General features: G+C 46.5%; 1 protein-coding gene across 1 annotated transcript in view; it reads right to left on the bottom strand.

Moving 5' to 3' along the window:
* Window positions 1-25,058, bottom strand: part of DNAH14 (dynein axonemal heavy chain 14) — a 468,480-nt gene that overhangs the window by 412,074 nt on the left and 31,348 nt on the right. The window contains 3 exon segments of the mRNA XM_054022851.1: window positions 6,914-7,004; window positions 9,410-9,432; window positions 13,353-13,519. Of these exon segments, the coding sequence (XP_053878826.1) occupies window positions 6,914-7,004; window positions 9,410-9,432; window positions 13,353-13,519 (281 nt within the window).

Here is a 25,058-nt window from a genome sequence, read left to right as displayed (position 1 = left end):
TACACAGGACTGCTGATACACCACTGGTGGAGGAGGAGATGGCTCAGGGTGGAGGCTGGCAGCTGGTTACTTCTGGCAGCAGGCAGTGCTCCACCCTTGCTCCGAACCCTCCTGCCGTGCTTATAGGTAACCGTTATGCTCTTCTTGATACAGGAAAGAAGGAATCACTCCCTACAGTAAAGGAGGAGAAGCCTCGTACCCCTAAGGCTGGGGAGTCTGCTGCTACCACTGCGAATAGGAAACGTAGGGTAGTGGTGGTCGGAGACTCTCTGCTGAGGGGGACGGAGGCGCCCATCTGTCGCCCTGACATTTCATCTCGGGAGGTATGCTGCCTGCCGGGGGCCCGTATCCGAGACGTTACGGAGGCATTGTCGAGGATTATCCGGCCCTCTGACTACTACCCCATGCTACTCATCCATGTGGGCACAAATGATACTGCGCGGTGTGACACTGAGCGGATCAAGAGTGACTACAGGGCTCTGGGAGCACGGGTGAAGGAGTTTGGAGCGCAGGTGGTATTCTCTTCAATTCTTCCTGTCAAAGGTAGGGGCCCGGGCAGAGACAGATGCATCATGGAGGTGAATGCCTGGCTGCGAAGATGGTGTCGCCAGGAGGGCTTTGGCTTCTAGACCACGGGATGCTATTCGAGGAAGGACTGCTAGGCAGAGATGGCGTTCACCTTTCGAGGAGAGGGAAGACCCTATTCGGACACAGACTGGCTAACCTAGTGAGGAGGGCTTTAAACTAGGTTAGACGGGGACAGGTGAGCAAAGCCCACAGGTAAGTGGGGAACATGGAGACCGGGGAAATGAGTCGGAAACAAGAGGGAGTGTGGGCTATATTGGCAGAGAGAAAGGAGAGTCAGGAAAAAACTGGGAGGAAAGATCAAACCAGTATCTTAGATGCCTATATACAAATGCGAGAAGTATGGGGAATAAGCAGGAAGAACTGGAAGTGCTAATAAATAAATACAACTATGACATTGTTGGCATCACTGAAACTTGGTGGGATAATACACATGATTGGAATGTTGGTGTGGATGGGTACAGCTTGCTCAGGAAGGATAGACAGGGGAAAAAGGGAGGAGGTGTTGCCTTATATATTAAAAATGTACACACTTGGACTGAGGTAGAAATGGACATAGGAGACGGAAGTGTTGAGAGTCTCTGGGTTAGGCTTAAAGGGGCAAAAAACAAGGGAGATGTCATGCTAGGCGTCTACTACAGGCCACCTAACCAGGTGGAAGAGGTGGATGAGGCTTTTTTCAAGCAACTAACAAAATCATCCAAAGCCCAAGATTTGGTGGTGATGGGGGACTTCAACTATCCGGATATATGTTGGGAAAATAACACAGCGGGGAACAGACTATCCAACGAATTCTTGGACTGCATTGGAGACAACTTTTTATTTCAGAAGGTTGAAAAAGCTACTAGGGGGGAAGCTGTTCTAGACTTGATTTTAACAAATAGGGAGGAACTCGTTGAGAATGTGAAAGTAGAAGGCAGCCTGGGTGAAAGTGATCATGAAATCATAGAGTTTGCAATTCTAAGGAAGGGTAGAAGGGAGAACAGCAAAATAGAGACAATGGATTTCAGGAAGGCAGATTTTGGGAAGCTCAGAGAGCTGATAGGTAAGGTCCCATGGGAATCAAGACTGAGGGGAAAAACAACTGAGGAGAGTTGGCAGTTTTTCAAAGGGACACTATTAAGGGCCCAAAAGCAAGCTATTCCGCTGGTTAGGAAAGATAGAAAATGTGGCAAAAGACCACCTTGGCTTAACCACGAGATCTTGCACGATCTAAAAAATAAAAAGGAGTCATATAAAAAATGGAAACTAGGACAGATTACAAAGGATGAATATAGGCAAACAACACAGGAATGCAGGGGCAAGATTAGAAAGGCAAAGGCACAAAATGAGCTCAAACTAGCTACGGGAATAAAAGGAAACAAGAAGACTTTTTATCAATACATTAGAAGCAAGAGGAAGACCAAAGACAGGGTAGGCCCACTGCTTAGTGAAGAGGGAGAAACAGTAACAGGAAACTTGGAAATGGCAGAGATGCTTAATGACTTCTTTGTTTCGGTCTTCACCGAGAAGTCTGAAGCAATGCCTAACATAGTGAATGCTAATGGGAAGGGGGTAGGTTTAGCGGATAAAATAAAAAAAGAACAAGTTAAACATCACTTAGAAAAGTTAGATGCCTGCAAGTCACCCGGGCCTGATGAAATGCATCCTAGAATACTCAAGGAGCTAATAGAGGAGGTATCTGAGCCTCTAGCTATTATCTTTGGAAAGTCATGGGAGACGGGAGAGATTCCAGAAGACTGGAAAAGGGCAAATATAGTGCCCATCTATAAAAAGGGAAATAAAAACAACCCAGGAAACAACAGACCAGTTAGTTTAACTTCTGTGCCAGGGAAGATAATGGAGCAAGTAATTAAGGAAATCATCGGCCAACACTTGGAAGGTGGTAAGGTGATAGGGAATAGCCAGCATGGATTTGTGAAGAACAAATCATGTCAAACCAATCTGATAGCTTTCTTTGATAGGATAACGAGCCTTGTGGATAAGGGTGAAGCGGTGGATGTGGTATACCTAGACTTTAGTAAGGCATTTGATACGGTCTCGCATGATATTCTTATCGATAAACTAGGCAAATACAAATTAGATGGGGCTACTATAAGGTGGGTGCATAACTGGCTGGATAATCGTACTCAGAGAGTTGTTATTAATGGTTCCCAATCCTGCTGGAAAGGCGTAACGAGTGGGGTACCGCAGGGGTCTGTTTTGGGACCGGCTCTGTTCAATATCTTCATCAGCGACTTAGATATTGGCATAGAAAGTACGCTTATTAAGTTTGCGGATGATACCAAACTGGGAGGGATTGCAACTACTTTGGAGGACAGGGTCATAATTCAAAATGATCTGGACAAATTGGAGAAATGGTCTGAGTTAAACAGGATGAAGTTTAACAAAGACAAATGCAAAGTGCTCCACTTAGGAAGGAAAAATCAATTTCACACATACAGAATGGGAAAAGACTGTCTAGGAAGGAGTACGGCAGAAAGGGATCTAGGGGTTATAGTGGACCACAAGCTAAATATGAGTCAACAGTGTGATGCTGTTGCAAAAAAAGCAAACATGATTCTGGGATGCATTAACAGGTGTGTTGTGAGCAAGACACGAGAAGTCATTCTTCCGCTCTACTCTGCTCTGGTTAGGCCTCAGCTGGAGTATTGTGTCCAGTTCTGGGCGCCGCATTTTAAAAAAAGATGTGGAGAAACTGGAAAGGGTCCAAAGAAGAGCAACAAGAATGATTAAAGGTCTTGAGAACATGACCTATGAAGGAAGGCTGAAAGAATTGGGTTTGTTTAGTTTGGAAAAGAGAAGACTGAGAGGGGACATGATAGCAGTTTTCAGGTATATAAAAGGGTGTCATAAGGAGGAGGGAGAGAACTTGTTCACCTTAGCCTCTAAGGATAGAACCAGAAACAATGGGTTTAAACTGCAGCAAGGGAGGTCTAGATTGGAAATTAGGAAAAAGTTCCTAACTGTCAGGGTGGTTAAACACTGGAACAAATTGCCTAGGGAGGTTGTGGAATCTCCGTCTCTGGAGATATTTAAGAGTAGGTTAGATAAATGTCTATTAGGGATGGTCTAGGCAGTATTTGGTCCTGCCATGCGGGCAGGGGACTGGACTCGATGACCTCTCGAGGTCCCTTCCAGTCCTAGAATCTATGAATCTATGAATCTATAATAGAAGCCCAAATAATCAAAAAGTGCAATAGAGGGATTTTAAATCTTGCTTTAAGTGAAATGTTCATCTCAACCTTTAACTATGGTATTGTTATGGATGCATCCACAATACCAAATCAGAAGAACAAGACTATTTTAGTATCAATGATTTTGCTTTATCTTTAATACATAAAGGACTGCTCAGCAGCATTCTACATGTGGGTTGAGTAGTGGTAGTCATTTCATGCATTCTTTACCATGAAAGAAGGATTAAAACTACTTTGCATACCATACACCTGATTTTGAGAAGTCTTCTGACAAAAACCAAAAAGATATGGCTTCACATACCTGATAGTCTAAGGTTAAAATAAAGAAGCAAAAAATCTTCCCCCACAGGAAAAAAAAAAAGAGAAAAGAAAAAGGAAACGAAATATATTCCACATCACAAGGGAACGTAAAAAAAAGCACACATTTTTTTCTTTGTTGGTCATCCTTAACGTAACTATGGAAAAATATCAATTTATGAAACTGACAAATTACACTGCTCTACAGCCAAAATGCTTCTGAAATAAACGTTGTCAAACTTTACTAATTCTGGGTCACTGAGAACAAAAATTATGCTTAAAATTGTTGATTGGCTCTAGTTTTCAAGATATGCTATTGGGTCAGTATATACGACCCTTGACTTGGGAATGCTGGAGGATAAGTGAGTTATAAAGGGACGGGATCTCAATTTAAACCAAAAATGACTAAAATACATCTTTGACTGGATCTATGAATAAATCTATGACTGGGTTTGGACAGTACTTGCTTTTTAGGCAAAATAATGAATGATGCAATCTGAAGCTGGTATTGCGTCATACATGATATGAATTGCATCATGTTATTCCTAGAAGTCACGGATGATGCAATCATAACGAAGCTTACATCACTCTGCTGAACAAATTGCCGTATATCAACTCTAGAAATCACACAGTGTCATGCTCTCTTATTTGTCAGTGTTTGATTTTGCAAAGGGACACATTTCTGTTTAGCCAAAGTGAGCAGAGATGCCTCGTGCAAACAGTGCAGATAACTTCTGCAATGTTTGTGGTGAAGTGACTTTTGCATCACAAAAGCGCAGTATAACCACTATGGTTAAGAAAGCCTATCACCTTTATTTTGGCTGCAAAATTGGAGATCAGAACAAAAGGTGGGCCCCACACATATGCTGCAACACTTGTGCAACAAATCTTTGCCAATGGTTGAACAGGAAAAGGAAATCTATGCCTTTTGCGGTGCCAATGATTTGGAGAGAGCCAACAGATCATACCAGCAATTGTTACTTCTGCATGGTGCCTCCAGTTGGGAAAGGTGTGTCAAAGAAGAAAAAGTGGACTGTGCATTATCCAAACATTCCATCAGCTATACGCCCAGTACCCCACGGAGAAGAACTGCTGGTTCCTGATGCACCAAAATCATTCTCACTTGAGTCAGATGAGGAAGAGGATGAAACTTCTGGTCCTGAACCATCAATGTTACAGGACCCACATTTTCTCCCCTCCTCCTCCTCTGGACCACACCTCATAACACAAGGTGAACTGAATGACCTTGTCAGGGATTTGGAACTACCCAAGAGTAAGGCAGAGCTGTTGGGCTCCAGACTACAGCAGTGGAATCTCCTGGCAGGTGATGTTAGGGTTTCCATGTTCCGTGACCATCAAAAGGATCTTGTCCCATTCTTCTTCATGGAAGGTGAGCTTGTAGCCTGCAACAACATCGATGGTGTGATGGCAGCCCTCAACATCGTTCACGATCCAGATGAGTGGAGACTGTTCATTGATTCATCGAAGACTAGTCTTAAAGCTGTTTTAATGCATAATGGCAATGTTTTGCCATCAATTCCAGTTGGTCATGCAGTCCATATGAAAGAAACCTAGGACAACATGAAACAACTTTTGAGGTGCATAAACTATGACCAACATCAGTGGCAGCTTTGTGGCGATTTGAAGGTTGTTGCTTTCTTGCTTGGTCTGCAGACTGGATACACAAAGTACTGCTGTTTTCTCTGCGAATGGGATAGTCGTGCAAGAGATTCCCACTACATCAAGAAAGACTGGCCACTCCGACAGTCATTGGAGCCTGGGAGGAAGAGTGTTCAGCATCCACCACTTGTTGAATCAAGGAAGATTTTGTTACCACGCTTACGCATCAAGCTGGGTCTGATGAAGAACTTTGTCAAGGCCATTGACAAAACACAAGCAGCTTTCAAGTACCTCCGTGGAAAATTTCCAAGGTTAAGTGAAGCTAAGATAAAGGAAGGTGTCTTTGTTGGTCCTCAGATTCGTGAACTTCTTCGAGATGATGCATTTGACCATGCACTGCGTGGCAAGGAAAAGACGGCATGGAAAGCCTTCCAGTTAGTGGCAATAAATTTTCTCGGAAACAACAAGACAGACAACTACAGGTTGTTGGTGGAAAACCTCCTCAAGGCATACAAAAGCCTTGGTTGCAACATGTCACTAAAGATACATTTTTTGCACTCTCATCTAGATTTTTTTTCCACCGAACTGCGGAGCAGTGAGCGACGAGCACGGCGAGCGATTTCACCAGGACATTGCAACAATGGAGAAACGCTATCAGGGCAAATGGAGCCCATCAATGCTTGCAAACTATTGCTGGACAGTGACAAGAGATGCTCCATTTAATGAATACAAGAGACAAGCCAAGAAGCGCCGAGTAGACACTCAGGACTAAACTATGTACATAATAGTTTTTTGCCTTTTGTTTCATAATATATTTGATTTATATAACCCTTTTGCTGATTTTTAAAGTGTTACATAAACAGGACAGGTGAAATATTATCATGTAAAGCAACCATAAACACATGAAAAGACCTAGGTTTACAATTTATGACTAAAACTCTACTATCTACACAATATACATAGACATAAAATGTAAAAACTTAAATATCTTAGAAACAGTAGCCAGTTATTTTAATTGTCATATTTGAATTCAGCACATCAAAATACATAATAAATAGCGTATTTTATCTCTGAAGCAGACGACTTCTCAAAAATTGTAGACCAGTGTTATTGCAGGCATGATATTATTAGCTTTTTTAAAAAAGGCACTGTCAAGTTATTAGATTATAATATATTCCAATATTATTTTTATATATTAATTCTCTCTCTCTTACCTGACATTGGAAAACACATTAAAATTACATATCATGTAATAAAGTTGTCTTTCACATAGCCATTCTATTACAGGAATTATTTCCATTTCTTCTGCTTTGTGTAATACAGAAAACTAGAAAAATGAAATAAAAAATAGTCATTACTTCATCTTAAACAGGAGTTCAAGAAGCATTTGTTTGAGACATTATGGAGTTTCCACTATTGCAATACATAGTTTATTAACTACACAGTAAATCTGGCATTTTATTAACTGCTCTAATAACAAAATCTGGTTAGTAATAGCAGCTGCATGGCAATAGCAGGCAAACAGAAAAACAGCAGCCAAAAGAGCTGATATGCTTGAGTGGGATTGTGAAGATCCTTTCTTCCAGGCTCTAGAGGATGCTCACAAATTATGTAGTGTGTGCCCTTCTCAGTGTCTAAGAGTAGTACCGCACTTCTGAATGTTTTGAGACCCTGCATGTTTGAGGTGAGAGAATAAATTAGGCTGGATATTAATCAAGGAGTCCTACATGGCAACATACCTTGTTACCAGCAGAGCTAACTGCAGATAGCCAAAATTTTGCATTTCAAAAGGTTTTTGTTTTTTCTACAACTCCACAAATATATTCTTCCTCTCTCTGTATTCCCATACAAATGGAAACAGCGTGTTTCATTGTTTGTTGACTGGAATACATATATAACCATCTGTTTCTAGCACTGTGACTTTCAATTCACATGATTTCTATGCTACTCAAAAAAAGAGTAAAATGTACAGGAGGTTTATAGGTAGCAAATTAACTGTTCTATTTTTCTTTCCTCATATTTAATTTCATTATAAACTTAAGTAGGTATGAGAAAACAGATAATTAACAGCTTCACCAATAAAGTACATTTATATAAAAATATATTTTCTGTTGCAATCAGTTATATGTAGGGATATAACAAATCAGTATTTATTACTGCTAAGTTATACTATTAGTAGCAAACCAGCATTTTTGAACCAACCTCTTTTTTTATATAAAGTGTCCATACTGTTTAATGCAGAATACTTTTTTTCAAGCACTGCAGTATACAACTGATCTAAAAGATGCTTGTTGGCAGACGAGGACATAAAACTATCATTTTGTTTAAATTACAATAAACTGAATGGTTCTTAAGTTCTTCTTTACAGTCCAAAATAAGACAGGAGTCTAAGACATAACTGTTCTTGTGAATATTAAAAAACAATCATAAAAACCAAGGCTGACTTTGTTATGTTTGCCTTCTGCATGCATAGGAAACAGTTCCAGAATTAATGCAGAGTCAGACAAAGCCAATAGGTCTTGACATCAGGCAATGTAACTGTTCCTGGATTGCTTCCTTATATTCTTTTTAAAACATAAAAATAGCTTTATCTGCAATTTGAATCAAGTCACAGATACAGGGCTTTAGTCAAGGGCAGAATGTGATCTACACAGCAAAAAGTGATAAGACAATCAAGTTTCATCCTATAATAAGGATCTGTCTTTGTGTGAAATGCTATTAGTTTTTACTAAACTGATACTTCAACACTTGAAAGAGGATCTGTCTGTCTGACCCATCTTATACCTCATGACATACACCTCTACCCCGATATAATGCGGTCCTATATAATGCAAATTCGGATATAACGCAGTAAAGCCCCGGGGAGGGCCGCAGCAAGTAGCGGGGTAGGGAGAGGAACCGCTCCCCGCCCCAGCTCATCTCCGCCTCCTCCCCTGAGCGCGCCGCTGCAGCTCTGCTTCTCCCCCCCACCCCCCCAGGCTTGCCAGGCCAAACAACTGATTGGCGCAGCACGCCTGGAAGGGAGGGAGAAGCGGAGCGGCGGCAGCACGCTCAGGGAGGAGGTGGAGGCAGAGCGGAGGTGAGCTGGGGCGGGAAGCGGTTCCTCTCCCTACCCCAATATAACGTGGTCTCACCTATAACACGGTGAGATTTTTTGGCTCCCGAGGACCGCGTTCTATCGGGGTACAGGTGTACGTGGTGATAAGGCTTTAAAGGCTTGCCATCATATTTACTGGAAGATGATTTTTTTTGGAAGGGGGGGGGAGAAATCAATCGTAATGTCAAATAACTTGCTTCATAGTGCCTGTGTAATTGTGAGGCTACATTTCAGAGAGGATTAGTGCACAATAAACTTTTTAATTAAGAGATCTTCAGGTCAAAATCCTGATTAAATTCCAGTTAAAAGTGAGTATGATGGTCTCATTTCACTTTCTAGCCAACATCACCACACAATTCATAATGATTAACAATCTCTGCTAGCTGCACCAGGAAACAGTAGTTAGACATTACTGTGATAGGTGCTTTAGAAATGCCACTAGATTAGACAGTCACAGTATAGGGACATTGGTCATTACAGTTTATTCAAACAGTAAAAGTACAGAGTTTCTTGTAGTTTGAAGGTTTCATGTAAGGATAGAGCTTCCTGAAGCTCAGAGTCCTTGAAGGAGATCTTTTAGGTATTCTATCCCAGAATACTGAAGGACCAACACTTAAACTTGACTCAATGTTCAAAGTGTGGGGGGGAAATGATGCACACTCAACAATAAAAAATAGAATAAAATATCTGGAAGAGCCTGATATGAAAAAGGTCTAACCAGCACAGTTTCTGCAAAGGAAAATTGTGCCACTAATCTATAAAATTATTTTAACATCCTAATAGAGCAGAACTGTATTGACATAATTGATTTAGCTCTTCAAAAAGTCTTTGACAAAGTCCCTCAACAATAAGCTGTGTAGGAGGTCCGGTGTTGTTTAATACATTTACTAATGATCTGTAAAGGGAAGCAAGCAGTGGCACAGCAAAAATTGCAGATGATAAAGTTATTTAGGTTAGTCAAATCCATAGAAGATTGTGAGGAACTTCAAAATGATTTAACCAAATCAGATGAAAGGGCAACATGAGTGCAGACCGAGTTCAATAGTGATACATGCAAAGTAATGAACAGTGGAAGGAACAATTTCAGCTACTCATACAGGGTTATAAATTAACTGTATCAACTCAGAAGAGGGACCTAAGCACCATCTCAGTGAGGACCTCTGCTAAGAAAGAGGTGACATCAATAATCGTCGCTCTTTGAGAGTTACCTCTGTACACTCACACTTGTTGGATATCCGGTGCTGAGTTGCAAAACTTCCTTGAAATGCTGGTGTTATACGAGTTCAGCATCAGTGGGGAGTCCATAAAGATGTCTAGAATTCAGATTCTCTTGATTATTTGGGGATATATATTGACTAGTGTCGATGTCAATGGGTCAAGCCAATTCTTCAGCAAGGTTTTCATTTCATTATCCTCTGCCAACCAATATATCATAACCTTCACTTTGCTTGTGTTTAACTTCAACCAGTTCATCCTCATCCATGTTTTTATCTTATTCAAAGCCTGGGATAGCTGTGTGATTATGATGTGCATGCTGTGGCCACAAATCAAGAAATTACTTATGTATGTGCTTAAGACCATCTCTATATAGGAAAGCATGTCCTTAATCCCAATTTACTTCAGTGAGTTTTAGGGATGGTTAGCTAAATCAGGGCCTTGGTGAAGGATAAACAGAGCTGTTATTTGCATATTTGTTGGTAATTGAGCACGTTGCGTGTCAATTTCTTCTAGTGACTGCATGTAAATATTGAATAGGAGAGGGGAGAGAATTGGGCCTTACAGTACACTCCACATGTAAGGATTCTGATAAGCAAAGCGACAGTTGTTCACCACCAAAGAAGCCCCAAAGAAAGGATTCAAACTACTGAGACGGTTTCCTTTGACTTCTACCCCATCTTTCCGATTAGATAGCAGCATCCTATGATCAACTGAATCAAACACAAGAGATCTAAGAGAGCAGATGATTGCTCCTTGTCCATGAGAACGTGAAGATCATCCATCAGCATCATTTCAGTTCCATATCCTGGACTGATATCTGATTGGGTAAAGATTAAGGTCACAGCCAGTGGACAGATGCACTTTGGGACTGCTATTCGCTATCTTTCATATTAGCTTCCTCAAAAAGGGAGTACTGCAACAAGTAGTAGTTGGCAAGGTTGACTGAATCTAGTGATGGGCTCTTCAGGATTGGGTGGACAACAGAATTCTTCATGGTGAGTCCTGATTATAGGCATCTTTTACCAATATTGTGTAAAAAGGGCCATCCATAATGTTATGCATTACAGGTCTGGAAGCAATCTTAAAGCAAATGGAATAAGGTCAGTGTCTCTTTTCCAGCCAGAACCCCCAAGAGTCTTTATTTTCCCTGTTATCTGGTTTCACAAGCACTCAATCTTTCAGTCCCTAGTTAGTTTAAATTTACACTGTACCCCAGCCTAGTGAGCCAGTGTATTGCTGGCAATGCTGGAAAGAAGGATACTCCCTTCCAGATTTTCAAAGGTTCCTCACACCAATTTAATAGGACAGGACAATAGTATGTAGTCCAATACCAAAGAGATCAGTAGGTCTTTTGACATAAGAGGTTGCCACAGAGTTCCCATAAAACACAAGGCTATGTCTGCCACATCAAGAAGAGTCTACAGGGAACATCTGGCAATCATCTGGCCTTCAGTAATGAGAGTCTGAAACTATTCCTTCTGGTCTTGAGGCAATTCAATAAAATGTGAGAATTTGCTGTAATTCATAAAGTCATATTTCACCATAAAGGCATAATAACTGGCAATCTTAAATTATAGAGCAGTTGAAGAATATAGCTTTTGCAACTGAGACGGTCCAGGCACTTAAGTTCTTTATTGGAGGGGGTCGATCTGGACCAACAACACCTATTCCTTTCATTAACGGTATCAACTACCAAAGAGTTAGGTGTGGGATGGGAGAAAAATACTCCAAATCCATGGCCAATGCATAGTACTTTTTGTCAGCATGTGGGCGGAATGGTTGCCTGTGTTTCCCTTATCTTACAGGCTCATGATAGTAAGTAAAGCATCACTAACAGGCAAGGCAATCTTGCTCTGAGAGGAGATACGCAAAATATCTACCCGGGAGCACTGTACTTGTATTTCCTTCAAGGGGTTCCACAAGGCCTCTAAGATTCTTTTCCTAACTTCTGTAAGATCTTGAAGTCACCCATGGAGAATGGGGGTAGGGGCATAACCTTCTTGTCTGGTGAGGAAGAAGATGTGTTAGATGAAAGTCTCTCTTCCTGGGAAGAGAATCCTGAGGTGCCAGTGGCTGTTGATTTGGTAGGTCCTCTTGCATGAGGGCACCTTATAGAATTGGCCACCATAAGGAGCACAAGGTGTCCAAAAAGAAAAATGCTGTGGGGGCATAAGGAAAAGGAGTGGGGCCCCAAGGATGTTCCTGTCAAGGTTGACAAGTCAGTCATCGACTGGTTTCTGGGGTCTCGTCCTTGGGATATACCTTAAAGGAGGAAGGCTGAACGGGAAAGTGGTGGAAACCTGGATGGAAATGTCCGAGGCAATATCATCTAGCTCCAGTGGAGGAGCTATAGGTGTCAGTACCAGGTGAAGTGTCAGGTGAAGGTAGGAGGGAGGCGGTGGCAGATCCTTCCCTCCCTGTATATTCTTGTACCAGAGTATGAGAATGTATAGGGTACAGGCACAGACCGACAGATATTGCTGACAAGAATCTCTGATTGAAAGCGCATGGACATGCACACACCTGAAGTGGAGCATCCATAGGGACAGTGACTCATAACCTATTAAGTCATTCAGTCTATCTTTCCATACTACAAGTTACTAGTACTTGTGCTAAAGGAGACCTTTCAAGCTAAGGGGAAATAACCCAGGTTTCCCATCAAGTTCAGCACCACAGAAATAGACTGTACAGATTATTGCAGTGCTCTTTTTCTAATAGGCCTTAGCCAAACTGTGGTCCATAGACAGCTGACTGGTCATACAGCAATGGCTCCCCCTCTTTATTTCCAGCTGTAAATCACTAAAAGGCAGATAAAAATATACTGAGTGAGATTTTCAAAAATGCTCAGTGTTGGCTTAATGTTGTTCAGTGTTGTTCTGCTTCCACTGAAATCAATGGGAGTTTTACCAGAGACTTCAAAGGGAGCAAATATAGGCCAATGCTGATCAATTTTGAAAAATCCACCTTAAATACTTTCCCAATACCACTTTTTCATATAATATAAGTGTAACGTGATGCCCCTCAATGGCTCGTTGACAGCAGGGATCAAACCCAGAACTCTGGGTCTAAAAGCAGAAGCCTCTTCTGCCTGAGAAAAATGACCCAGGTCTGTTAACTTGCAGCCAATAGCAAACTCATCAATCTGTATGTGTGGCGCACACATTAGAGGGGTTTGAGTGCCATAATGTATGATTTAAATATGCAAGTACTGTAATTTCCACTGATATGTTGTAAGATCATAAATGGGAGGTGTGGTGGATACATTCTACAAAAAAGTTTCAAAACTCCTGAGTTACAATTACTGCTGTGAATGTAAATTCTGAAATTATTATATAGATACCTTGGATACAAATGAAGCAGTAATGGTCCAATATTCTTTATTATGTCTAGCTGAATTTGCAGAGACAACTTGAAGATCGTATGGATTATATGGAGCCTTAGGGTTGTTCCTGCTTCTTCTGAGACAATATACATATTCTCCACTATCTTTCAGTAATAAAGGTCTCTGTTAGCAAAGGATACATACATTAAGTTACTGCACCACTTATTTTTCATAATTACAAATTGATTATGTACTTTACCATAACTAGATAATAAATTCAAACAGACTGACTAAAAACAGAATGATGAATAATGGCATCAGAATTAGCTGGAAAATTACTTCTTATTACATCATATAGCTCTTCAAGTAGCATCAATCCAATTAGTCTTCTGTTCCATGACAGGAGAGTTTTTAAATGTTCACAGATTCCAAGGCCAGAAGGGACCAATGTGATCATCTAGCCTAACCTTCTGTATAACATAAGCCACAGAATTTCCTCAAAACGATCCTTAGAGCACACCTTTTAGAAAAACATCCAATCTTGATTTTAAAATGGTCAGTGATGGAGAATCCACCACAACCCTTGGTAAATTGTACCAATGGGTAATTACTCATACTGTTAAAAATGTACACATTTTCTGGCTGCATTTGTCTAGCTTCAACTTCCAGCCATTGGATCATGTTAGATCTTTCTCTGCTATATTGAACAGACCATTTTCAAATATTTGTTCCCCATGCAGATACTTATAGACTGTACTCCAGTCACCTCTTACCCTTCTCTTTGTTAAGCTAAACAGATTGAGCTCCTAGAGTCTATCACTATAAGGCATGTTTTCTAATCCTCTAATCATCCTGGTGGCTCTTCTCTGAACCCTCACCAATTTAATAACATCCTTCTTGAATAGTGGAAACCACAACGGGACACAATATTCTAGTAGTGGTAGCACCAGGGCCAAATGCAAAGGTAAAAAAAAAACGGTTACTCACCTTTGTAACTGTTGTTCTTCAAGATGTGTTGCTCATATCCATTCCAATTAGGTGTGCGCACACCGCGTGCACGATTGTCGGAGATTTTCTACCCTAGCAACACCCGGTGGGTCGGCTGTGGAGCCCCCTGGAGTGGCGCCTTCATGGCGCTGGATATATACCCCAGCCGACCCAGCGTCCCCTCAGTTCCTTCTTGCCGGCTACTCCGACAGTGGGGAAGTGGGGTGGGTTTGGAATGGATATGAGCAACACATCTCGAAGAACAACAGTTACAAAGGTGAGTAACCATTTTTTCTTCTTCGAGTGCTTGATCATATCGATTCCAATTAGGTGACTACCAAGTCTTACCTAGGCAGTGGGGTCGGAGTGAGACATCACTATGTGCAAAACTGCTGATCCGAATGCAGCATCGTCTCTGGACTGCTGTACAAGCGCATAGTGAGTGGCGAAGGTGTGGACCGATGACCAAACCGCAGCTCTACAAATGTCCTGGATCGGGACATGAGCCAGGAAGGCAGTCGAGGAGGCTTGGGCCCTCATGGAGTGGGCGGTGAGGCGCGGCGTCGGGGCACCGGCCAGGTCGTAGCAAGCACGAATGCAGGATGTGATCCAAGAGGAGAGACACTGCGAGGAGACCGGTAAGCCTTTCATCTGGTTGGCCACTGCAACGAAGAGTTGCATCGTCTTCCTAAATGGTTTCGTACGCTCAATATAGAAAGCCAGGGCCCTGCGTACGTCCAAGGAGTGCATACGCTGGTCTTGACGGGTGGCGTGAGGCTTAGGATAGAAGACCGGGAGAAATATATCCTGGTTCACATGGAAAGCTGATACTACCTTGGGAAGAAAGGCAGGGTGGGGGCGAAGCAGCACCTTGTCTTTATGGAAGACTGTCTACGGGGTCTCCGACATGAGTGCCCTGATTTCAGAAACACACCTCGCTGAAGTGATGGCTACCAGGAAGGCTGTCTTCCAAGATAGATAAAGGAGTAAGCAGGTAGCCAATGGCTCGAACAGGGGCCCCGTGAGCTTGGAGAGAACCAGGTTAAGATCCCATGCCAGAATGGGCTGGCGTTGCTGTGGGTATAGCCGGTCTAAGCCCATGAGGAATCTGATGACCATCGGGTTAGAGAAAACTGAGGAAGCGTGTTCTCCTGGGTGGAACGCCAATATAGCGGCCAGGTGAACCCTGATTGAAGATATCGCCAAGCCCTGCTGTTTCAGGGATAGGAGATATTCGAGTATAAGAGGAACAGACGCCTGCAAGGGGGGGCGTGGCCCGCTGCTCGCACCAACAGGAGAACCGTTTCCACTTGGCTAAGTAAGTGGTCAGTGTAGAGGGCTTTCTACTTCCCAGCAGAATCTGTTGCACGGGATGTGAGCATCGTAGCCCTGTCCGATTCAGCCATGGAGCATCTACGCTGTAAGGTGGAGGGATTGCAGGTCGGGGTGACTGAGTCGGACGTGGTCCTGAGAGATCAAGTCTGGCCACAAGGGAAGCGTGATCGGAGTTTGTACCGATAGCTCCAGAAGCGTGGTGTACCAGTGCTGTCTTGGCCAAGCTGGAGCGACTAGATTCATACATGCCTTGTCTCTGTGTAGCTTGAGCAGCACCCTGTGGACCAGCGGGAATGGAGGGAAAGCGTAGAACAGCTGGTCTCTCCATGGTAGGAGGAAAGCGTCCGACAGGGAGCCCGGAGATCGCCCTTGGACGAAGCAGAACACGTGGCACTTCCTGTTGGCTCGTGAGGCAAACAGGTCGACCTGGGGAAATTCCCACCTCTGGACGATGGAATGGATGATATCCGGGCAAATTGACCACTCGTGCGACTGGAAGGATCTGCTGAGACGGTCCGCTAGAGTGTTCTGGACTCCAGGGAGGAACGATGCCATTAGATGTATCGAGTGGGCAATGCAGAACTCCCAGAGTCGAATGGCCTCTTGGCATAGGAGAGACGACCGGGCTCCTCCTTGCTTGTTGATGTAGAACATGGCCGTGGTGTTGTCTCTGAGGACTGACACGCAACGGCCATGTAGGAGACCGAGAAATGCCTGACAGGCTAGGCGCACCGCCATCAGGTCTCGAACATTGATGTGCAGAGCTAGTTGGGATGCGGTCCACAGGCCCTGGGTATGGTGCTCCCCAAGGTGAGCGCCCCAACCTAGAGATGAAGTGTCCGTGACCAGGTGCAGGGAGGGTTGTGGGGCATGAAACGGCACTCCTGCACAAACCCTGTGATCCAGCCACCAGGTGAGAGAGGTCAAGACCGAGTCCGGAACCGGGACCACCATGTTTAGGCTGTCCCGATAAGGACGGTACACTGACGATACCCAGGCCTGAAGCGGGCGAAGCCGAAGTCTGGCATACCTGGTTATGTAAGTGCAAGAGGCCATGTGTCCCAACAGGCCGAGGCACGTCCTTACTGTGGTGATCGGGAAGACCTGGAGTCCGTGGATGATGTTTGCGATGGTGTGAAACCGAGTGTCTGGCAGAAGAGCTCGGGCAAGTCTGGAGTCTAAAACTGCCCCGATAAACTCTATTCTCTGGGCTGGCTCCAGAGAGGACTTTTCTTTGTTAAGTAGAATGCCTAACTTGTAGAATGCTTGTAGTATTATCCGAACTTGCTCCCTGGTGCAGCCACGCACCAGCCAGTCGTCTAGATATGGGAACACCTGTATCCTTTGTCGACGAAGGTATGCTGCCATTACAGCCATATATTTGGTGAACTCTCTCGGAGCTGCGGCCAAGCCGAAGGGAAAGACAGCAAATTGGTAGTGCTCATTGTTTACTACAAATCGAAGGGAGCGCCTGTGAGGGGGGTAGATTGCTATATAAAAATATGCGTCTTTCATGTCGAGGGCAGCGTACCAGTCTCCAGGATCCAGGGAAGGGATAATGGTCCCCAAGGAGACCATGCGGAACTTAAACTTTACTATGAATTTGTTGAGTCCGCGTAGGTCTAAAATGGGTCGCAGACCCCCTTTTGATTTGGGTATCAGGAAGTAGCGGGAGTAAAACCCCCTGCCCCTTAACTCTGGGGGAACCTCCTCTATGGCCCCCCATAGAGAGGAGCCCCTAAACCTCCTGTGTAAGGAGATGCTCGTGAGAAGGGTCCCTGAAGAGGGACGGGGAGGGGAGGTGGGAGGGGAGGTGGGGGAACGAAGAAAACTGGAGAGTGTATCCCCTCTCCACCGTGCGGAGGACCCAACGATCCGAGGTTATAAGGGACCAAGCACAGTGGAAATGGGAGAGGCGATCCTGAAAGAAAGGAGATGGATCCTGGGTAGTGGCTGGCGCGCCGTCCTCGGGCGCCCCTTCAAAAGTTTTGCATAGGTCCTGAAGGTGGCCTAGGAGGGCCTTGGTTCTGACCAGGTTGGGGGCCGGTCGACCTCCGTCTACCACCTCGTTTCCGCCTTCTGGGGAAGTTCTGTCTCAGATGAGGAGGAGGAGGGTAGAACCTTTGTGGCTGGGGCCTAAAGGGCCTCCGCTGGGGTCCTGGGACATGCATCCCCAGGGAGCGCATGATGGTTCTGGAGTCCTTGAGGCTCTGCAACCGAGAGTCCATCTTGTCCGAGAACAACCCCTGGCCTTCGAACGGCAGATCTTGCAGGGTCTGCTGCAGTTCTGGCGGTAACCCCGAAACCTGGAGCCAGGAGACGCGTCGCATGGCTATCCCAGACGCTAGTGTCCTGGCGGCCGAGTCCGCAATGTCCAAGGAGGCCTGCAAGGAGGTCCTAGCCACCTTTTTTACCTTCCTCCACTAGGGCCCCGAACTCCTCCCTCGAGTCCTGGGGGACCAACTCTTTAAATTTACCCATGGAATTCCATGAGTTGTAATTGTACCAACTCAGGAGCGCCTGTTGGTTTGCGGCTCTGAGCTGCAGACTCCCCGCTGAGTAAACCTTGCATCCAAACAAATTGAAGCGTTTAGCGTCCTTCGATTTGGGCGCTGCTGCCTGCTGACCATGGCGTTCTCTAGCGTTCACTAAGGAGACTACCAGTGAACACGGCGGAGGGTGTGTATAGAGGTACTCATGGTCTTTAGAGGGGACAAAGTACTTCCTCTCTACACCTCTGGCAGTGGGAGGGATGGAGGCCGGGGTTTGCTATATGGCATTAGCTTTAGCCTGGATCGTACGGATAATGGGCAATGCCACCCGGGATGGGGCATCAGCTGAAAGGATGCTCACCACCAGGTCCTCCACCTCCACTATGTCCTCAGCCTGTAGGTCCATATTTCGTGCCACCCTACGCAACAAGTCTTGGTGGGCACGGAGGTCTATTGGAGGTGGACCTGAGGCTGTTGTACCCGCTACCGCCTCATCCAGGGAAGATGAGGACACCGCCTCAGGGGGTAAAGGATCCATATGAGGGTCCGGCTCCAAGGGTCCCTGATGTGCAGGATCCCTTGCACCGGGGTCTGGGGCTGCCTGCGTGGGTGTCGGCACCGGAGCCTCCATGCCCCCTGGGGTAGGACGGGAGATGGTGGCCTCAGGAACCCTGAGCTCAGAGTGTGCCGAGCGAGAGGCCGCTGGTGGAAACCCTTGAGCTTGGTGATACGCCCATGAGGTCCAGAAAGACCAATGCGCAGGGTCCTAAGGTCCTCTGACCCCTCCTGCCAATGACCCAAGTCGTCTGCAGCCTGACCCGGAGCAGGGTATGCTGAACAGAAAGCCCCTTCAGACTAGCGAGACACCAATCTCGAGGGCCAGGGCGGTGCCGAGCGCGGTTGCAGGGACTCATCCTGGTATGGTGCTGAGCGGTGCCGGTCCACCGGCGAACGGTCTCTGCGCGGTGCCGGTGAATGGTACCGGGACCGAGAACGGTGCTGATGGCCATGTCAGTACCGGGATCCGGATCGGGAAGACGAAGACCATCTGTAAACTCGGTGCCGGGAGTGGCCTCGCGAACGCGAGCAGTGCTCATACCAGTGCCGAGAACTGTGTCTGGACTCCGACCGGTACCGATGCTCAGATCGGTGCTGAGAAGCAGACCGGTGCCAGGAGGAAGATCTGGGCTGCGAGTATGACCGGCGCAGAGATGAAGATCGGTGCCAGGACCTGCTCTGAGACCAGGAGCAGTGCCGCGAGTCCACGCTTGGAGATGGCAGGCGTATCAGAGCAGGCTTGCCCCTGGATTGCACAGAACGAAGGGCATGTGGTGCCGCAGGTTGAGACGGCACCAGCTCCGTGAGGGCAATGAGGTCTTTCGCCGTAGCAAAAGTCTCCGGTGTAGAAGGGAGACAGGGCTCCACCACCGGACGAGGTGGTGAGCCAGTCCGCACCAGACTCAACGGCCCTACACCCGGTGCCGGAGTCAATGGTGTTAACGAAGCCTGCCCCCTCTGGCGTTCCGAAGCCGGACGCGGCTCTACCACCGGTGCGGGTGGAGCTGGTGCCTGTTGGACGGCAGCGTCCTTGGTCTTGTGGGGTCTTTTATGTCCCAGAGACAGGGACCGGCGCCGAGGGGCTTGCGGCGGACGTGGTGCCGAGGGAGGACGGTGCCGTGGGGCCTTATCTGCGTCTGCTCGCGGTGCAGTACCGGAGGATGCCGCTGGGGCACTGCGCACTGAGGCACTCGGTGCCGGAACTTGGCGCGCCGAAGGAGTATCTGGGCTAAGTGCCGCCTCCATAAGGAGCTGCTGAAGTCTAAAGTCCCGTTCCTTTTTGGTCCTGGGCCTGAAAGCCTTGCAGATCTTACACTTGTCCGTCTGGTGAGACTCCTCTAAACACTCCAGACAAGAGTCGTGAGGGTCTCCCGTTGGCATAGGCTTAGCACAGGTCGCGCATGGCTTAAAGCCAGGAGCCTTGGGCATGAGCCTGGCTGTGCGCCGGGGGGGGGGATAATAGCCCCCTTAACCCCCGCTAACTACTTACAACTATCTATAACTACTCTTCAAACTATTAACTACAAACTACTAATGTAAGAATACACTTAACTATCTACAAGAACTAACGAATAAAGCTAGGGAGAGTGGAGAACAGCTATGCCGCGCTCCACAGTTCCAACAACCGTCACGGGCGGTAAGAAGGAACTGAGGGGACGCTGGATCGGCTGGGGTATATATCCAGCGCCATGAAGGCGCCACTCCAGGGGGCTCCACAGCCGACCCATTGGGTGTTGCTAGGGTAGAAAATTCTCTGACGATCGTGCACGCAGCGCGCGCACACCTAATTGGAATCGATATGAGCAAGCACTCGAAGAAGAACCTCTCTACTCATACTTGAGATTCCTCTGTTTATGCATCCCAGGTTTGCATTAGCTCTTTTGGTCACAGCATCACAAGTTGGTAGCTCATGTTCAGCAGATTATCCACCATGACCCCCAAATCTTTTTCAGAGACACTGCTTCCCAGGATAAAGTCTCCCATCCTGTAAGTATGGCCTACGCTGTTTGTTCCTAGATGTGTACATTTAATATAGCTAAATGTAAAAAGCCATATTGTTTGCTTGCACCTACTCCTATACCTATACCTCAGAAGTCAAACCAGAAAGCTACACACTTTGAATAATGGGCTACCACAAAAGCTCTGTACTCACTGCAACACTCTTCAATGTCTATATAGGCGCTATGCCTGAAATGATTGTGTATGCTGATGATCTGGTACTCGCAACTCATGCTCATAACTAAAGAACTTGAAGTGACCCCTACATCTAAACTTAAGATCATGGCAGACTATTCCAAAAGTGGTAGCTGAGAAAAAATCCAAGTTAATCAGTAGTCCCTACTTTCCACCTTGACAATAGAATTGCACAAAACATTCGGTCGAGTTTTCTGGTGACACTGTTCATTATGACCCAAAGCCAAGTATTACTCTTGACCACACACTGACCTTTCATGACCACCTCAAGAAAGTAGCTTCTAAAAGTGAAGACTTGCATCAACATTATTCAAAACTTAGTAGGGATCAACTGTCCCAGTGCTACAAACATTTGCCTTGGCCCTGGCATACTCGTTGCAGAGTACTGTGCACTTGCGTGGACAAGAAGCTGCCATACCCAACTTGTGGATAGGCAGCTAAATCAAACTATGTGAACCCTCATGGGAACTTTTAAAATCAACACTACTACATGGCTTTCTGTATTAGCAAACACCAAACCTCCAACTCTCCATCAAGATATAGCCACAGCACAAGAACTTAAATGCATCAGAGACCACACAGCAATTTTCCACTCGGAGGCAGGGTCTCCAATGAAAGAGAGACTGACTAGCCTGCCTGTGATGGGGTTTATTTCCCACACTGGCCCTGATAGGGTAAATTAGGCCAGGCAGGCCTAATTAACCAATTAAGCAGCAAGCTGGGGAGAAATGTAGGCTACAAGCAGGCCACTAATTAGTAGCAGGCTCAACTGGGCAGGAACAGGAGGGGTCTGTTTAAAGCCCGCAAGCTGCAAGTAGCAAAGGGGGGGGCTCCAGAGAAGGAGTCCGCAGTCACTCCCTTACGCCTGGTCTACACTACGAGTTTAGGTCGACTTTAGCAGCGTTAAACCGAATTAAGCCTGGACACGTCCACACAACGAAGCCCTTTCTTTCAACTTAAAGGGTCCTTTAAACCGGTTTCTTTACACCACCTCCGACGAAGGGATTAGCAATAAAACCGGCCTTTGCGGGTCTGAATTGGGGTAGTGTGGACGGAAATCGACGTTATTGGCCTCCGGGAGCTATCCCACAGTGCTTCATTGTGACCGCTCTGGACAGCACTCTCAACTCAGATGCACTGACCAGGTAGACAGGAAAAGACCCGCGAATGTTTGAATTTCATTTCCTGTTTGCTCAGCGTGGAGAGCACAGGTGACCACGCAGAGCTCATCAGCACAGGTAACCGTGATGGAGTCCCAGGATCGCAAAAGAGCTCCAGCATGGACCGAACGGGAGGTACGAGATCTGCTCGCCATTTGGGGAGATGAAGCAGTGATAGCTGAACTCCGTAGCAGTAAAAGAAATGGCAAAGTATTAGAAAAGATCTCCAAGGCCATGAAGGACCGAGGCCATAACAGGGACACACAGCAGTGCCGCATGAAAATTAAGGAGCTACGGCAAGCTTACCACAAAGCCAGAGAAGCAAACGGAAGGTCCGGGGCAGAGCCGCAAACTTGCCGCTACTACGCGGAGCTGCATGCGATCCTAGGGGGTGCAGCCACCACTACCCCAACCGTGTGCTATGACTCTCTCACTGGAGAAACACACAGGGAAGACGGTTCGGGGAACGAGGAAGATGACGATGGAGGTACTGTAGGTAGCTCACAGCAGCAAGGAAGCGGAGAAACCGGTTTCCCCAACAGCCAGGATATGTTTGTGACCCTGGACCTGGAACCAGTAACCCCCGAACTCACCCAAGACCCTCAGGGCACACAGGAGACCTCTGGTGAGTGTAACTTTGTAACTATTTGTAAACATTACAAAAAAAAAGCAAGCGTGTTTAATGATTAATTTGCCCTGGCAATCGCGGCCAGTACATCTAATGGAAAAGTCTGTTAACGTGTATGGGGATGGAGCGGAAATCCTCCAGGGACATCTCCAGAAAGCTCTCCTGGTTGAAATGGGGTGATTTTATTAAGGGGGACATTCAGAGGCGCCCGTTCCTGCTCTTCTGAACAGAAATGTTCCCCGCTGTTAACCACGCGGTGGGGGGAGGGGTGAAGTGATCATCCCAGAGAATCATGTGTGGGGGGGGGGGGGAGAGGAGGTTATTTGTGTTTGTGCCGCATGTTAACCGGGAAACCGCAGCCCCCTCCTTTTACATTGAAACCCCATTTTAAATGGACAGCCCAATTCATCCTTGATATGGGAAATGCGCTGCTGTTTGCAACCTTTCCCGCATGTTAAGAAGGTTAAAAAAGCCAAAACACTGTGGCCTACCATGGCTGCCTGCAAGCCGAAATATGCGACCTTGTAATGAAAGAGTGTACCCATTGTTCTCTAAAATGTGTCTTTTTTAACCACCTCTCCCTTCTCCTCCACCAGCTGCAAATGTTTCTCCTTCGCAGAGGCTAGTGAACATTAGAAAGAGAAAACGTAGGACGAGGGACGATATGTTCACGGAGCTGCAGATGTCCTCCCACGCTGATAGAGCACAGCAGAATGCGTGGAGGCAGTCAATGTCGGAGATGAGAAAAGCCCAATATGAACGAGAGGAGAGGTGGCGGGCTGAATCGCGGGATGAACAGAGCAAGTGGCGGGTTGAAGACGATAGGTGGCGTCAGCTTGCAGACAGACGGCAAGAGGCAATGCTCCGTCTGCTGGAGCATCAAACTGATATGCTCGAACGTATGGTTGAGTTGCAGGAAAGGCAGCAGGAGCAGAGACCGCCGCTACAGCCCCTGTGTAACCAACAGCCCTCCTCCCCAAGTTCCATAGCCTCCTCACCAAGACGCCCAAGAACACGGTGCGGGGGCCTCCGTCCACCCAGTCACTCCACCCCAGATGATCGCCCAAGCATCAGAAGGCTGGCCTTCAATAAGAGTTAAAGTTTTAAAATGCAGTGTGTCCTTTTCCATCCCTCCTCCCCCACCCATCCCAGGCTACCTTGGCAATTATCCCCCTACTTCTGTGAGGAACTAATAAAGAATGCATGAATGTGAAAAAACAATGACTTTATTGCCTCTGCAAGCGGGAGGGGAGGGTGGGGTGGGGTGGTTGGTTTACAGGGAAGTAGAGTGAACCGGGTCGGGGGGGGGGGGTTGGAGGGTTCATCAAGGAGAAACAAACAGAAGTTTCACACAGTAGCCTGGCCAGTCACAAAACTCGTTTTCAAAGCTTCTCTGATGCGCACCGCGCCCTGCTGTGCTCCTCTAACCGCCCTGGTGTCTGGCTGCGCGTAATCAGCGGCCAGGCGAGTTGCCTCAACCTCCCACCCCGCCATAAATGTCTCCCCCTTACTCTCACAGATATTGTGGAGCGCACAGCAAGCAGCAATAACAATGGGGATATTCTTTTCGCTGAGGTCTGATCGAGTCAGTAAGCTGCGCCAGCACGCTTTTAAACGTCCAAATGCACATTCCACCACCATTCGGCACTTGCTCAGCCTGTAGTTGAACAGGTCCTGACTACTGTCCAGGCTGCCTGTGTACGGCTTCATGAGCCATGGCATTAAGGGGTAGGCTGGGTCCCCAAGGATCACGATAGGCATTTCAACATCCCCAACGGTCACTTTCTGGTCCGGGAAGAAAGTCCCTTCCTCCAGCTTTCGAAACAGAGCAGAGTTCCTGAAGACACGAGCATCATGTACCTTTCCCGGCCATCCCACGTTGATGTTGGTGAAACGTCCCTTGTGATCCACCAGGGCTTGCAGCAGCATTGAAAAGTACCCCTTGCGGTTTACGTAGTCGGTGGCTTGGTGCTCCGGTGACAAGATAGGGATATGGGTTCCGTCTATGGCCCCGCCACAGTTTGGGAATCCCATTTCAGCAAAACCATCCACTATTGACTGCACATTGCCCAGAGTCACTACCCTTGCTATCACCAGGTTTTTCATTGCCCTGGCAAATTGGATCACAGCAGCCCCCACCGTAGATTTGCCCACTCCAAATTGATTCCCGACTGACCAGTAGCTGTCTGGCGTTGCAAGCTTCCACAGGGCTATCGCCACTCGCTTCTCAACTCTGAAGGCTGCTCTCATCTTGGTATCCTGGCGTTTCAGGGCAGGGGAAAGCAAGTCACAAAGTTCCATGAAAGTGCCCTTACGCATGCGAAAGTTTCGCAGCCACTGGGAATCGTCCCATACCTGCAGCACGATGC

Source organism: Malaclemys terrapin, chromosome 3 (genome assembly GCF_027887155.1).
Source record: "Malaclemys terrapin pileata isolate rMalTer1 chromosome 3, rMalTer1.hap1, whole genome shotgun sequence".
Classification (NCBI taxonomy): domain Eukaryota; kingdom Metazoa; phylum Chordata; order Testudines; family Emydidae; genus Malaclemys; species Malaclemys terrapin.
This window is presented reverse-complemented; position numbering and strand designations above follow the sequence as displayed.